Source organism: Coloeus monedula (genome assembly GCF_965178545.1).
Source record: "Coloeus monedula genome assembly, chromosome: 2".
Lineage (NCBI taxonomy): Eukaryota > Metazoa > Chordata > Aves > Passeriformes > Corvidae > Coloeus > Coloeus monedula.
The window spans coordinates 118,668,212-118,682,653 of NC_138782.1; the positions used below are offsets into that span (position 1 = coordinate 118,668,212).

The 14,442-nt window shown below is 55.2% G+C and overlaps 1 protein-coding gene across 2 annotated transcripts in view; it reads left to right on the forward strand.

Annotated features, from left to right (window-relative positions):
- The window catches only part of ELP3 (elongator acetyltransferase complex subunit 3), a 75,484-nt gene extending 61,917 nt beyond the window's left edge, over nt 1–13,567 (forward strand). For both annotated transcript variants that reach the window (XM_082302317.1, XM_082302318.1), the window contains 2 exons: nt 729–810; nt 13,074–13,567. In XM_082302317.1, the coding sequence (XP_082158443.1) occupies nt 729–810; nt 13,074–13,150 (159 nt within the window). In that variant the 3' untranslated portion in view covers nt 13,151–13,567. The remainder of the gene's footprint in view (nt 1–728; nt 811–13,073) is intronic.
- Nucleotides 13,568–14,442: the final 875 nt, after the last annotated feature.

Sequence of the window (14,442 nt, forward strand, 5' to 3'; positions counted from 1 at the left end):
CCAGGGATCCAAGGATTCCCTGGGAATTCCAGCCCAGCCGGGAATTCCTTCCCAAGATCCCAGCCCGAGCTGCCCTTTCCCAGGGAAATCCCTCCATTCCCGCCTCTCCCAGCCTGCCATTGGATCCAGCCCCATCCCGACTCCTCTGCGGGAAGGAATTCCGGCCTCCAGGCCCTTCCCTGGCAATCTCAGCACTCCAGGAAGGCTCTCCCTTCCCTTTCCCATCCCCGACTTCCAGAAAAACCCCTGGCCATGGATTCGGAGCCTCCTGGATCCCAGAATCCCGGAATGCTTTGGCTGGGATCCACGCAGCTTCAATCCCATCCCATTCCAAGGCCGGCACCTCCCCCGATGATCCCAGGCTGCTCCAGCCTTCCCTTGGACACTCCCAGGGATCTGGGGATTCTCTGGGAATTCCAGCGCAGCCGGGAATTCCTTCCCCATATCCCATCTGTGGATTTAACCCCATCCCTGCCATGGAGAACCAGTCAGACACTGGCAGTGCTGCTGAATAATTCCATGATGTGGGAAAAAATTCCCTGAGGAATTCATTGTCGATCTCAGCCCTTCCCAAACCTGCAATATCCAGCAACATTCCTGATCCCAGAATCATTCCCGTGCCGAAAACCTGGATCTTTCGGAACGCACGCGCACGCTCTGACCTTGCTCGTGCCTCCTATTTTGACAGAACTTCCCTTTTTTCCCCCGTTATCTCCCCGTTATTCCAGGGATTTGGAATGTTGCTGATGGAGGAGGCGGAAAGAATCGCCCGGGAGGAGCACGGGGCACAGAAAATCGCCGTCATTTCAGGTATTTCCGCTTTATTCCTGGGAATTGGGGGGGTTTTTTTTAGGATATTTTTATCTTAATCTGAAAACAGCCCCAGTGCAGCCACTGCTGGGAACGCTCCCAGGGCAGGCAGGATGCATCCGGAATTATCCCAGAGAAGGGAGCCGGGAGAAACAGCTGCAGCCTTCCCTCCTTTCCCGTTTCTCTGGGCGTTGTGGCCGAGGGCGTCACCGGCTCCTGACCTTTGGGTGGGAATTCATGGGATTTTGGGAGCTGCAGCAGCTGAAGGAAGCTTTTCCAGGTGGATGGAGCCATGGGATATCCGGGATCCAGCAATCCCTCTTGTGCCTGGGAGCCTTGGGAATGTGGCCATTCCCTGGGGAGCTGTTCCAGCGCCCCGGCAGCCTCTGGAATAGAACAATGCAACAGAAGTTCGATTTTGGGCGGGATGATGGGAAGAGAAGCTCTCGTTGCCGTAAGAATTTTAGGGAATTGAACAGCAGAGCTGTATTCCAGAGCTTTTTTTTTTTTTTTTGGGAAAACAAAAAAAAAAATCCATCATTTTCTGCTGCTCCGCCAAAAAACCCCCAAAAAGCAGAAATCTTCAGCTTGGAACCAAGCTGCTGAACTGCTTCCGTGTGTGTTTCCAGCTCTAAAATCCCGGGATCTTTGCGGATTATTGGCGAGGGTCACAGCGGGAATGGGGACAACGGCCAGGAGGAGCCGGATGCTCCCAAGAGAATTTTCTGGATTCTCTTCGCTTGTTGTTCCCATGGAAGCCGTGGCTGCCCCCGGATCCCTGGGAGTGTCCAAGGAAAGCTTGGAACAACCTGGGATAGCGGGAAGTGGCAGGGTTGGAATGGGATGGGATTTGAGATCCCTTCCCACCCAAACCATCGCAGAATTCCATGAGTCTGTCTCCCAGTTGTTTCCCTATTCCTGCTGCTGTTCGGTGTCAGTCTGAACTGGGAATTCCACACGGATTCCGCTTGTATCCCTGGAGTGCAAAGCACAATATCCTCCAATTTCTCCAATATCCACAGGTTTTCCAGCTGTTTCCTTGGAGATGCTGAATTCCAGTCCTCCCAGGGCTTTTATCTGGAATAAAAATGCAGCCAGGAGGTTTTTTTTCCTCCGTCGGAGGGTGGAATTTCAGGGTCTGAAGTGGATTTTTTAATTTGGGAGCCCATGCCATAGTGACATTCCCAACAGAAAATGATTTTTCCAAAAGGAAAAACCCGGAATTTTAGGATAAGTTTGGGGTTTGAGTGAAGTTTCAGGCTCATCTCTGTTAAAAATCAGCAGAAATCTGCATTCCAAAGGCTTGGACAAGAGGATCTTGGAATGTTTCTTCCAGCTCCAGGTCCTGCAGCTGGTGGGGTCCTGCTCACCTTTGGGGGATGGATTTGGGAAGCTGAAAATTCCAGAGAAATCCAGGATTTTCTGGCTGATTGTTGGGCACGGCCTCAGATTGAAGGCGGTTTGGAAACGCAGTTTTCCTCGATCCAGAGGGAGGGAAATTCGGGTGGAATTCTGTTTGTGCCTCTGGAAGGGGCAGCGCGGGGACAAAGGGTGATGGAAAACGGGAAGGAAAGGGAAATCCTGATGTTTCCTGGAATCTCCCGCTGTTCCTGTTGGAATCTCTTCCCTCCATCGGCTGCCAGAGCTGCTCCTTTTGGCTCCAGAAGATTCCAGTCTCAGTCTTTTCCAGCCCCTCGGCGCTGAGATTCCAGCATTTTCATCTTCCTGCCGTAAAACCCCTGGATCCAAGCCTGGGAATGGGAAATGAGCGATCCCTGGCTGCCTCCGGGTGCGGGTCAGGAACAGAGTGCTCGGGTTGTGGGGTGACCGATCCCAGCGTTTTCCTCCTCGGCATTCCCGCGGGAATCCGCGATCCCAAGGAGAAATTGAACTGATTCCGTGGTTTTTCTGGGATCTGGGATGGCTCATTCCAGTGGCTGACTCCTCTGGTGCTGCTGGGACACCCTGGTTCCTGTGCTGGAGAAAACTGGGATCCTCTTCCCACCCCTTTTCCCATTGAGGGAGGAAAGGGAAGCTTGGAATTTCCTGAACCAGCTGCATCCCACGGCATTAAATCCCCCTGAAACCAGGAAGTCCCATGGAGAGAGGCTGGAAGCTCCTCAGGAATCCCAGGAAGAGCTCCAGGGCCGCCCAACGCGGCCTCGTTTCCTCCATGAACAACCCTTAGGCCGCCCCGGAAGGAATAAATCAGTGGAGAAATCGGGATGTGGATTCCTGGGTGAGGAGATTCCCAGGAGTGATGGGGTCCGGGAAGGCTCCCTGGAGTTCTCCTTCCATCCCTGGGTTATTCCGGAAAGAAGGAGTGGCCTGGGATGAGTGGGAACAGGGGGGAGTTAATGGATGGACTCCCTGATGTTTGGCCGCTCCAGGACCGAAGGCCTTTGGAAAAGGAATTAACCAGCGGGACTGGGAGGATAAACCTGGAGCGAGGGATTGGGACTGGGATGCTGATATCCTGGATGCTGTTATCCCTGGATGCTGTTATCCCTGGATACTGTTTTTCCCTGGATACTGATAGCCTGGATGCTGTTATCCCGACACTGGTTTTCCCTGGATGCTGTTATCCCTGGATATTTTGAACCCCTTTGGATCCCAAGGCCCATCCTTCCCCCAAAACCCACCCTCACATCCAGACCCTTCCCTGACCTGCCCAGGAGGAATATTCCCTGGAAGGAGCCGGGAGTGCTCCCTTTTCCCCGGATTCTGGGCTTTTTTAGCGGGAAGCAGGCGGTGCCCCCTGCCCTCTGCAGTCCCAGTCAGAAGGGGGGCTGTGTTCCTTTATTTGCTCATTTCAGGTGATTTCCTACTCCAGCGGTGCTCGGGATTGGCATTCCTGGCATTCCGGCTGGGCATTCCTGGCATTCCAGCTGGGACGGGCTCTGAAATCGCAGCTTCTCTGTGTGCCGGCAGCTGGAATCGCCTCTCTTTGCTCTGCCTTCCGCTGGGTTTTTGGGGGTGGTTTTTGGGGTTGGGTTGTGCTCAAAAAGCCCCCAAACCGAAATGAAACCGTTCCTAACGCTGCCCCTCGGATGTCCCCAGGGCATTGGAAATGCAAGGAATGTGGGGAATTCCAAATTCCTGCCGAATTCCTTCCTTACGAATTCCTTACGAATTCCTTCCCTCTTTCTTTCCTTCCTTCCTTCCAAATTCCTCCCTCTCTCCCTTCCTTCCTTCCCTTCTTCCTTCCAACTTCCTTCTGATTTCCTTCCCTCCTTCCATTCCTTTTTGCCCTTGAATTCTCTCCTCAGGAGCTTCTCTCCTTTTGCTCCAAGCTTTCCCTTCCTCTTCCACCATTCCAGCTCCAGACCTGGATCTGGTTTGGTTTGGGATGGGATTTTGAGGCTGGAATTGCACTGCTGGGGATGGGGAAGGAGTAAACCCAGAGTAACCGCACCAACATCTCATCCTCCAGCCGTTGGTTGCCCAAGGACTTGCAGAGTCATGGGAATGATGGCCTTGGAGGGATTTTTCTTCCTGCTGAACTTCCCATCCCTTCCCATTAAATTCCCATGGATTTTCCGCTGTAGCTCGAGCTGGGGAGGAGGAATAGTGGAGTAACCTCTGGATCTGGGTGAAGGTGGATGAAGGACAATCCTCTGTCCTTCGAACCTTTCCTGTCATCTCCTTGATAGCTCCTCTGGCCATTAGCTCGACTTTGAGGCTTGACATCCCATAATTAGCCCCATCTGACCCTAATCCCGGAGCAAACGCTTCCAGCTGTTCCCTCAGAACAGCACCGCTGCTGGGTGTGGGAAATGCAGGAACAAACTGGGAAATACTGGGAATGCTGGGCCCTGCCTCTCCCAGTGACGGGAGCTCCTGGCCGGACGTGCTCCCACAAATCCGAACGTCTCAGCTCCTTTGTGTTCCCCGTGAGCAGCACTGGACAGTTCTGATGCCATCCTCGGATTCTGGGAATGCCTTTGTCCAGGGAGATCCGGGTCAGAGCTTTGCAATTCCTTGAAAATTCCGTGAAATGACAAATCTGGTCCCTTTGCTTTTTGAGGGACGCTGGGTTGTCCTTCCTGCCGGGGCTCCGTGGCCTCTGCGCTTCCGCCTGGAATGTCTGGAGGTCAGCAGGATGATCCCGAGGCGGCTGCGCCACACGGAACGTGAGGCACCCGCGTGCCAGCCCGGCTCCGAGCTTTGCCAGCTCCTGAACCTCCCGCTCCCCTTCGCGAGGAACGTTGGGAAGGAGCCAGGCCCGGGCTCTGGGCTGCGCTGCCTTGTCCACGTGTGACATCTCGTGTCGGGCTTTGGAGCTCCTCCTGGCCCAGGAATCGCCGCTGGCTCCACTTAGGGATTTTCCAAGGTTGCCATCTCCAAACCCTGCTTGTCCTGGGCTGAGTCCCCAGCGAGGGATTCTGCTCCAAGGGCTGGAGCCGGGCTGGGAGAGCTGGGAATGTTCACCTGGGGAACGGAGGGATCCAGGGAGAGCTCAGAGCCCCTTCCAGGGCCTAAAGGGGCTCCAGGAGAGCTGGAGAGGGACTGGGGACAAGGCATGGAGGGACAGGACACAGGGAATGGCTTCCCAGTGCCAGAGGGCAGGGATAGATTGGATATTGGGAAGGAATTGTTCCCTCTGAGGCCCTGGCACAGAATTCCCAGAGAAGCTGTGGCTGCCCCATCCCTGACAGTGTCCAAGGCCAGGCTGGACAGGGTTTGGAGCAGCCTGCGACAGTGGAAGGTGTCGGGGTTGGAATGGGATGATCCATAAGGTCCCTTCCGTCCCAAACCATCCCGTGACTCTGTGATTTTATCCCACTGATTGTCCTGGGCTCCTGCTGCATCCCTGATTCAGTGAATCCAAACTGGGATTCAGCAAATCCAAACTGGGATTCAGCAAATCCAAACTGGGATTCAGCGGCAGAAGCTGCTGGGGCTCCTCCAAGGGCAAGGCCCGCCAAAGCAGCGACTGCCTCCGACTGTAAATCCCTTCTCCAGCACTAAAATCCAGCTCTGTAAAGCCAGGGAAGAGCTTCCCGGGCTGCAGCGCCACGGTGACGTCTGTCCGCGTTATCTCCCGGTGCCGGCAGCGGGAGCAGCCGGCCTTGGCTTGTTCCGACAGCTTTGCGTCCTTATCTCGCTGCAGAAGGGCCGAGATTGAATTCCCCTCCCGCGGGTGTTCCATCCGCAGCCACCCAGCCCCGGCAGCCGCACCCTTTCCTCGCCTTCCCCTTGGAATCGTTTTGTCCCTTTAAGGCAGGATTTACTCCCGACGTGGCTGATCCACGCGCGGCTCCCGCAGCGCTCCCGCTCCGTGCGCCTGCCGGGAGCTCATTTCCATGCTCGGGATGATCGCTCTCCCCTGGCCCCGGCTGCCATTCGGGGGCTGTCAAGGAGAAAATTAACGTGGCCGAGGGCCAGGGATGGTTCACGGCCGAGCGCGCCGGGGTCGGAGGTGTGGACGGGAAGGCGGGATGGGTTTCTCAGTGGGAGGCGGGAGGAGCAGGTGATGCCAGGCAGCTCCAGCTTGGGATCATCCCAGGAGCTGGGGAAAAGCTGGGAAAAACCATCCAGAGCTTGGGCGCTCCCCACCTGCTCCGCTCGGAACAGAAATTTGGGAGAGCTGGGATCGAATTATTCGAACTCTGTGAATTCTTGCTTGGTAACATTGGAGCTTCCCAGTGATCCAAAGGGATCCAAAGGGAGCTGCTGCTCCGTGCTCCTCTCCTTGGTGCTGCCCCGGGTGAACGCACGGGCTCGGAGCGTCACCAAATCCCAAATGCTTTGGGTTGGGAGGGACCTTAAATCCCATCCCATTCCTACCCCGACACCTTCCACTATCCCAGGTTGCTCCAAGCCCTGTCCAACCTTTCCTTGGACACTTGCAGGGATGGGGAATCCACAGAGGAGCCCTGTCAGGAGGGACAACAAAGCAAAACCACGGAGGGGTTGTGAAGGATTTTTCCCCTCCTGCTCCTTCTCGCTCCTTTTTAACCAGCAGCGTTACTGAAGAGTCCTGGCACAGAATTCCCAGAGAAGCTGTGGCTGCCCCTGGATCCCTGGAAGTGTCCAAGGCCAGGCTGGAGCAGCCTGGGACAGGGAAGGTGTCCCTGCCCATGGATAAGGACATTCCAAGGTCCTTCCCAACCCCAGCCACGCTGCGGTTCCCTGGTGAGGGATCGCTGAGTTTATCATCCCGGAGCCCATTGGAAAAAAGACGGATTGTGGCTGCCTCACATGCTCGGTGACTCATCCCAAATCCCAGTCTCTCGGGTTGGATATTCCAACCACCACCTCTGGAGAAGCCTCAAGAGCCAAAACCTCCCAAACGCTCGGAACTGTGACGGATTTGGGGGTGAGGAGCAGACTCATTTCCCTGTCCCCGTCTCTCCTGACGCCCCAGGGCCACATGGATGGCAGCACTCGGTTAAATCCTCACAGAAATTACGGAATTCACTCCTGGATGTTTCATTTTGCTCCGTTTGGAGGCCGAGATCCGTCAGCTCTGCCTTTTCCTGGCGCTGCCATGGGAGTTTCCCGTCTCCCGGCGCAGCTGGCTCAGGGCAGGGCCGGGTGGTCATTAAGGAAATGTCACTTCCATCATTAAGGGATCAATGAGATGGAATCTCCCCATCTGGAATCTCTGGGATGGGTCTCACCTGCAGACCCGACCTTTAAAAAGAGTAACTTCTGTAACCCCACCTTTCATTATTTTCTTTTTTTTTGTTTTTTTCCAAAAATGCCGTTTCAGTGCCGTGGTTTCTTCCCTGGTTTTTATTTCTCCGGCCGAGACATCAGATCAGCCCTGTCAGAGAGGTTCTGCATCTCTCTGCATTCCCATCAAATCCAGGGTTTAAGTGGAGCAGGGATTTTTGGGAGGCTGGAGTCCGATTCCAGGGATATCTGAGGTTTTCTGCCCACAGATCGGGGTTCAGAAATAATCCCACCTCGGATCTCCAAGGCCGCCGGTGTTTCGCAGTTGTTGAGCTGATGAACAACACCCAGGCTTCAAAAAACCCCTTTTCTATCACAGATTTGTGATTTCAAATTAACCCAGCTGCGGGATCGTGGCTGCTCGGGGCCGCGCCGTGACAGCAGCTCACTGCCAGACACAGGGGCTGTGAAAACAGTAATTTAAAATCTCTGGGAAGCATTCCAGGCAGGAAAGGAGAGAAAAAAAACCCCAAATCCCAACTTGCATTTGACATTAAAAACCGGAGGCTTTCGGGGGCGGATTCCTCCTGCAGGTCCAACAAGCAGCAGAGCACAGGGGTCGGGCATGGCCGGGGGTCGCCTCTGCTGCTCATTTCTCCCGGCCGGAGGAAGGATTCTCGTTCTGGGATCGTCGTCGCGTGATCCCGCGGCTCCGAGGCGCTGCTGGGAGCGGCTGTGCGAGCGCAGCAAGACGTGGCTAAATCCCAGCTCTGACGGCGGCCCTGATGAGCTCTCGGTGGCTGCTGCGGCCGAGGGAGGTCGTGGAACATTCCCATGCCTGGATTTAATCCCTCCGGAGAATTATCGGTCACACGGAGAGAGCGGCTCTGCGGGGAAAAGCTTCGGTGCTTCTAACTGGGAAGTTAAAAAAAAAATACCAGAAATGGCTTCCAATGGTCTGATTTAAAGCAGATTCCGTGACGTTAAACGGGTTTTAATTATCTTTTTAAAAAATAATATCAGATTCCTCTTTCCTACTCAGAGGGTCGGGAGGCCCTGAGGTTGCCCAGAAGCTGTGGCTGCCCCTGGATCCCTGGAAGGGTCCAAGGCCAGGTTGGACAGGGCTTGGAACAACTTGGGACAGTGGGAGGTGTCCCTGCCCATGGAAGAGGGATGGAACTGGGTGAACTTCAAGGTGCCTCCCAACCCAAACCATTCCATGATACTGAGAAACATTTCCCAAAACCAAGGATTTTTATCTCCTCAATACCTTCGGGAGCTCCCAGAAAATGCGTTGCTAGTCCCCAATTGAAAATGAAAATCTTTGCTGTAGGGATCGTTCCTTGGTTTCTTAAACTCCCGACTTTTCTGGGATTGCTCCAATGTGCCCAGGTTTTCTCAGCGGTGTTAAAAAGTGGGAATCTTCCCCGTTTCCTTGGTGCTGATAAGGCAGGTTTTCCCCGTTGTCACCGTTCCTGGCGGGGGATTTGTTGGGATTCACATGAAACAGCCTCGTGTTTTCCCTGGAGATTGAATCCCAGCCTTGTGAGAAGTGTAAATGCCAGAGCAAACTCACGGAAGATCGTGGATGGAGCTGCGGCGGATTCCCAACTCCAATTCCCAAACACAGCACACAAGAAAATCTTCCCTCTTCCTGTTTTCCTACCATTTCCATGGATTGAGAGCTTGGATTTGACCCTCCAGCTCATAAACAGGTCCTGTCGCCTTGAGGAGCGAGGTCTTGCTCCGAAACAAAGCTCGGAATTTCCACAAGCGTCGGCTTCGCTTTGAAGTCAAGGCTTGGGACGCCAGTGGGATCCACAACGAGCCGCTGGTGTGCCAGCCAGGAAGCGTCAGCATGAGCTCGGTGCAGAGCAAAGCCAGGACTTTCACAAAGCCCTAAAACGTCTCAGGTTGTGTTTCCTCGCTCTCGGTGACGTCGAACTCCAAAGTCACCAACCCAGGGCTCGCGTGAGGCTGGAACGTCCCCTTTGTGTCCCCTCGGTGATGTCCTTCGAGTCCTCCTGGGTGCTGGGAGGCCAGGGAGGTTCTCCCGGAGCTCCTGGTTTCCTGCTTGGCCTTGCTGGTTGAAAACGGGGAGGTTTCTGCTCTGTCCCGTGGCTCCTGCGCTCCTCCCGCCTGGCTCGGTGCCATCCGTGTCCATGGAATGCCGAAGCTTTTGTCGCTTCCTTCTCCGTTGTGCCTTCTCCATAAAAAGTGTAATTCCAGCTGCGGCAGAGCCTTGCCCTCGTACGGCACCAACACGGCCCCCCGCTGGTACCAAGAGAAGCAGCTGTGGCCATCCTGAATCCCCGTGGCCATCCCAAATTCCCAAAGCCATCCCAAATTCCCGTGGCTGGCTCGAGACTCGCCGCTCATTCTGGGTGAAAGCCGTAGCGTTTTGGTGAATGCGGCATCGCCCTTCCATGGAACCCCAGGATGGTTTGGGTGGGAAGGGAGCTGAAATCCCATCCAGTTCCCTAGGCAGGGACACCTCCCGCTATCCCAGGGTGCTCCAAGTCCCGTCCAGCCTGGCCTGGAACATTTCCAGGGATGAGGAAGCCACAGATTTCTCTGGAAAAACTGCTTCCTCTCCTGCTGTTTGATCCTTTTCCCAGCACCCTCGAAGGACAGTCCTACTCAACAGATATCCTACAGATGATCCAGGTGTCCACCTGGCCTGTCCAGGCTCCCTTTTCCACAGGCAAAGCGCTGATCCAGGGGGTTACTCCCAAAAAAAAACCCTGGAAAACCACAGCTGGCACCTCAGCGGGTTGAAGCATTGAGCAAAGCTCAGCCGGCTGAGGGTGCAGGTTATCCCTGGAATATTTGGAGGAGGGAAGGAAGCAGGATGCGCCCGCACTCCGCATCCCGGGAGAAGATTCCCGTCGTTGCCGAGAAAGACGTGGAGATGAAGTCCCTCGTGTGTCTCCGCGAGTCTCTGCCATGGAAATTTTATCAACTCTTAGCAGGTCGTTAATGATGCTGAAAACAATCTCATTTTCACTCAGTTCCGTGCCTAGCGAGCCGTGGGAAGGGATCGTGGAGGATACTCGGATGCCGTGTCGGTGTTCAGGGCTGAGTCAGAGCTGGGGATTTATGGATTTGGGGATTTATGGCCAGGGGCCGTGCCCGTCCCTCGGGGCCACCACTGTGTTTATCCCTGGTTCTTGAGCCGCTTCCCTCTGTCCCCTGCTCCAGGCAGGCTTCAAAAATGTATTGAATTAATTCTGGGATGCAAAGTCCAGGGTTTTGGGGGTTGTCAGCAGCTTTCAGCACGATTCGGATGCTCCCAAAAGGTGATTAAAGCCACTCTTGTCACAGGACGCATCACCTGAAGATTGTGGTGAGGGGACGCTTCCAAAAAGCCTCCCCTGGCTCCTGGCCATGGGTTTCCATCCAGGCAGGTGGGATCAGAGCCCCTGTCCTTCAGCTGGATCTGGATCCGGATGAATCCTGCTCTGCCAAGCTCAGCCTGAGCTCCCTCAGGGTGGGGTACGGAATATTTACCGTTGAATCCCTGTCCTAAAGCTGCAGGATGAGGAATTCAGCCAGTTCCGGCTTGGGAAGCCCAGCTTTTGGTCTCACTCCTCCAGTCGTGCGGGATAGTTCTTTTGGGATATTTTCAGAAGGATTTCTTTTCCCTGGAATGCACGGGGGGTGTGACTTGGAGCAGCGGGAAGGATTCTGCCTGCACAGGTCCCACCGGCTCTGGGGCGTGTTTGGGGTAAATCAGAGCGGCAAAAATCTGGGAAGAGATCCCATTCTGGGGAGACCTTCCAGGTGTGCTCCATGACCTGGGCATTGCTTCTCCAGCTCTGGCCTCTGGAATTGCTCCCTCCATGGGGATGCAGGTCCCGGTTTCCCACAGGGTCACAGCCTCCTTCGGGCATCTCCAGGGAAAGACATTTTGTGGATGAAGGGCTGGGATGACGATGGAGACACTCGGAACCCCGGGACACATCGGTGTCAGTGATGGCTTGAACCCAAAGAGGAAGACCTGGCACTCAATTAATGCCTCTTAAGAGCTCTGGGATTCATGGAAGTGACAGGAGATGTGTCCTTCAAACCCCTCACTTTTTCCCAGGGATAAAGGGGAAAGGGGAATTGTTAAAGGACTCTGATGGAGGTGGTTTTAAAACCATCACTTGAATTTTTTGGTTGCCCTTCAGCTTCCAGAGGGTTGTCCTGCAGCTTGAGGTGTCACTGGCCCTTTTATCCGGGTCGGTTGGGGTTGTGGATGATCTTCCAGTGCCAAAATCCACGTCAGACCCCAACTTCTCTGCTGATGGACCGGAGGATGTTTTTTAGGCAACGTCGTGATTAAGGTGGTGGTTTGTTTCAGCTCAGAGGTCCCAACCCTTCCAGGCAGGGATTGGGAAAATGGGGCTGGATGTGTTTGCGGTGGACGTGGGATTTCCTTGGTTTCAGGTGCCAGAAGTGGAGTGAATTTGGGTCCCTTTGGGGTGTTCTTGGTCCAGGCTCTGCTGTGAGGTCACAGGGGCTTTGCCGCTGCTTAGAAGGGAATTTGCTCAGGTGTTCCTCAGTTTGGGGGTCTTTGTGGTTTTCCAAGCTCTTCCCAGCTTCTGGAATGGGGGGGGTGGGGAAGGGGAGGGCACGAGGACATTTCAGGTCTGGGTTTTGGGTGCCTTTTCCATACCTGAGATTGATCCAGAGCTCCTTTGGAGTCACAGGATGAATCCAAGAGTGGTTTGGGTTGGAAGGGACTTCAAAGATGATCCAAGTCCAACCCCTGCCATGGGCAGGAACACAGGGATGCTGGATGGGAATTTATTGGGCTCTTAAACCCTTCAGGAACTACTGGAACGTGGCTTTAGGAAATAGCTGGGGGTCATCTTAACCAAACCTGTCCGAGCAGCCATGGGCGAGGGCAGGAAGGGTTACCAGGGTCATTCCCTGCCTGTTCCAGCCGATTCCTGGAAAGCCCAGAAGCTTCCAGGAAGGCTGGAGAGGGATTAGAGGAAAGAGGAGAGCTGGAGAGCCAAGTCCTCTCTATCCTGTGCCGCTGATGATCCCAAATCCCTCCTCCCTCCCCGATGAGTAATGGCTGCACCTGTGAGGGATTAGCTGCGGTGAGGGGAAGGACGCAGAGCGGGACCTGTCCCGTGGGCACAGACACCACGGGGCCTCCAGGAGAGAGAGGAAGGCCAGGGAAGAGGCTCTGGGAGAATGTTCAGCGCCGTCCTGCTCGAGGAGGAAATTGGATTGCGCCCACTTGAGCACCTGGAGCAGAGCTGAGCTCATTCCCGGGAGCTGCCGGAACGGGTCCGGGGGGTTGTAGGGCCCTTCAGTTCCCGGTAATGATCCCGCAGCTGCGCCGCCTCCTCTCCAGCCCGGCCTCGGGCTTTCACAATTCCCATTTCTCCGCCGTTCCCGTGCTGGTTCCTCTCCCCCTCGGAGCTCACGGCCTTTCCAAGACAAAGGATGTGGGGCACAATCCAGGGTAGATGGAGCAGCTGCAGCTCCTGCCTGAACAACACCGTAATTAGTTCAGATGCTAACGAGTAAACGCCCCCGCTCTGGAGAGCCGAGCTCCTTCCAGCGCCATTCCTCCATGGAAGTGCCTGTCCTGCCCAGGCCTGGCTTTTCTGGATTAAACCTTGTCATTCTCCTCCTCGCAGGTGTCGGCACCCGGAATTACTACCGCAAGATCGGCTACGAGCTGGAAGGGCCCTACATGGTGAAAAGGCTGGAATGATGCTCCCGGAGATCATCGCCCCACCCGTGGCCGGGAAGAACAGGAAGGAGACAGCGCTTCTCCCGGGAGTGACGCTTATCCTGGGAATGAAGCCCAGGGACTGCCAAGGACTCACTTCTGCCATGAGTTGGATTTGGTGATCCTGGTGGTCCCTCCCAATTCCAGGGTTTTATGAACTAGGGCATCCATCTCCTCTGGGGTCATCGTGTTCCCCCCAGAGAGCTTGGGGATGCTCCAGGTGTCTCGTCACCGGTGTTAATCCCGCTGCATCCTCGGGATGGGCTCCTGTGGTTGCAGTTGAGGGATGGAAGTTCAGGATTTGGGGACCCTTCAGAGCGGCCTGGTGGGAAAACCACAACTTCCAGCTTTTATTGGCTCTACATGGGAATGGGGCGCGGTTTTTCTGGACGCAAATAAATTCTGTGCTTATTTATTTACACCGGGCTCGGCTCCTTCTGTCCATCCCAGGCAATCCCAAGTTTGATCCCTTCCCAGGAGGAAACCTGAAGGTGAGGATTGGAAGGCAGGACCTTGCTGGCAGTAGGAATTGAGATTAAAACTCCCGTTGTCCCTCTGAGGTGACACAACCAGGGAGTGACCGAGGCGGGAAGGGAGCTCCAAGCTCTCCACTCCAGGCAGGAGCTCGGGATGGAGATGGAGATGGGATGGTTGGGATGGAGATCCCTGGGTATCTCCAGGGGTGGTGTCCACACCACCATCCTCTCACCCCAGCAGGGAGCGGGGCTGCTCTGGCACCGCCTGCCCGTGGGGGATCCCTCCCGGCGCTTCCCAACTCTCCATCCCTGGTTTTGGGGAGGGTTTGGTCCCCGTCTCTCCCAGCATGGAGGAGAAGGTGGATTCTGTAGATCCACAGATTCTCCTCAGGGATCTTCTCGGAGATGGGGGTGAAGTTCTATCAGGAAACTTCCATCAGGAAAAATCCATTCCATTTTCCAATTAAAGCTTCTTAGCAGCACCTTCCTCACCTCTGCCCAGCCCGGGGCAGGTGGGTGTCCTCTGCCATCCACAATTCCGGAGTTTCGGAAGCCACATTCCCGGAGCTGCGCCTGCTTGACTTGGCCGAAGCAGCAGCGAGCGCCTGGAGCTCCGACCTTTTCCACCTCGTTGTTGTTTTTAATAGGATTTCAATCAAAAGCGGGGCTGAAATCCAGCGGGGACGGGGACATTTCGGGAATAAATGACTCTGTCAGGAGCCTTCAGAAGCTTTGCCGGCGGCAAGGGCTCGGACACGCGTGGATAACCGGGAAGAGGAGGAGGAGGACATTCCATGA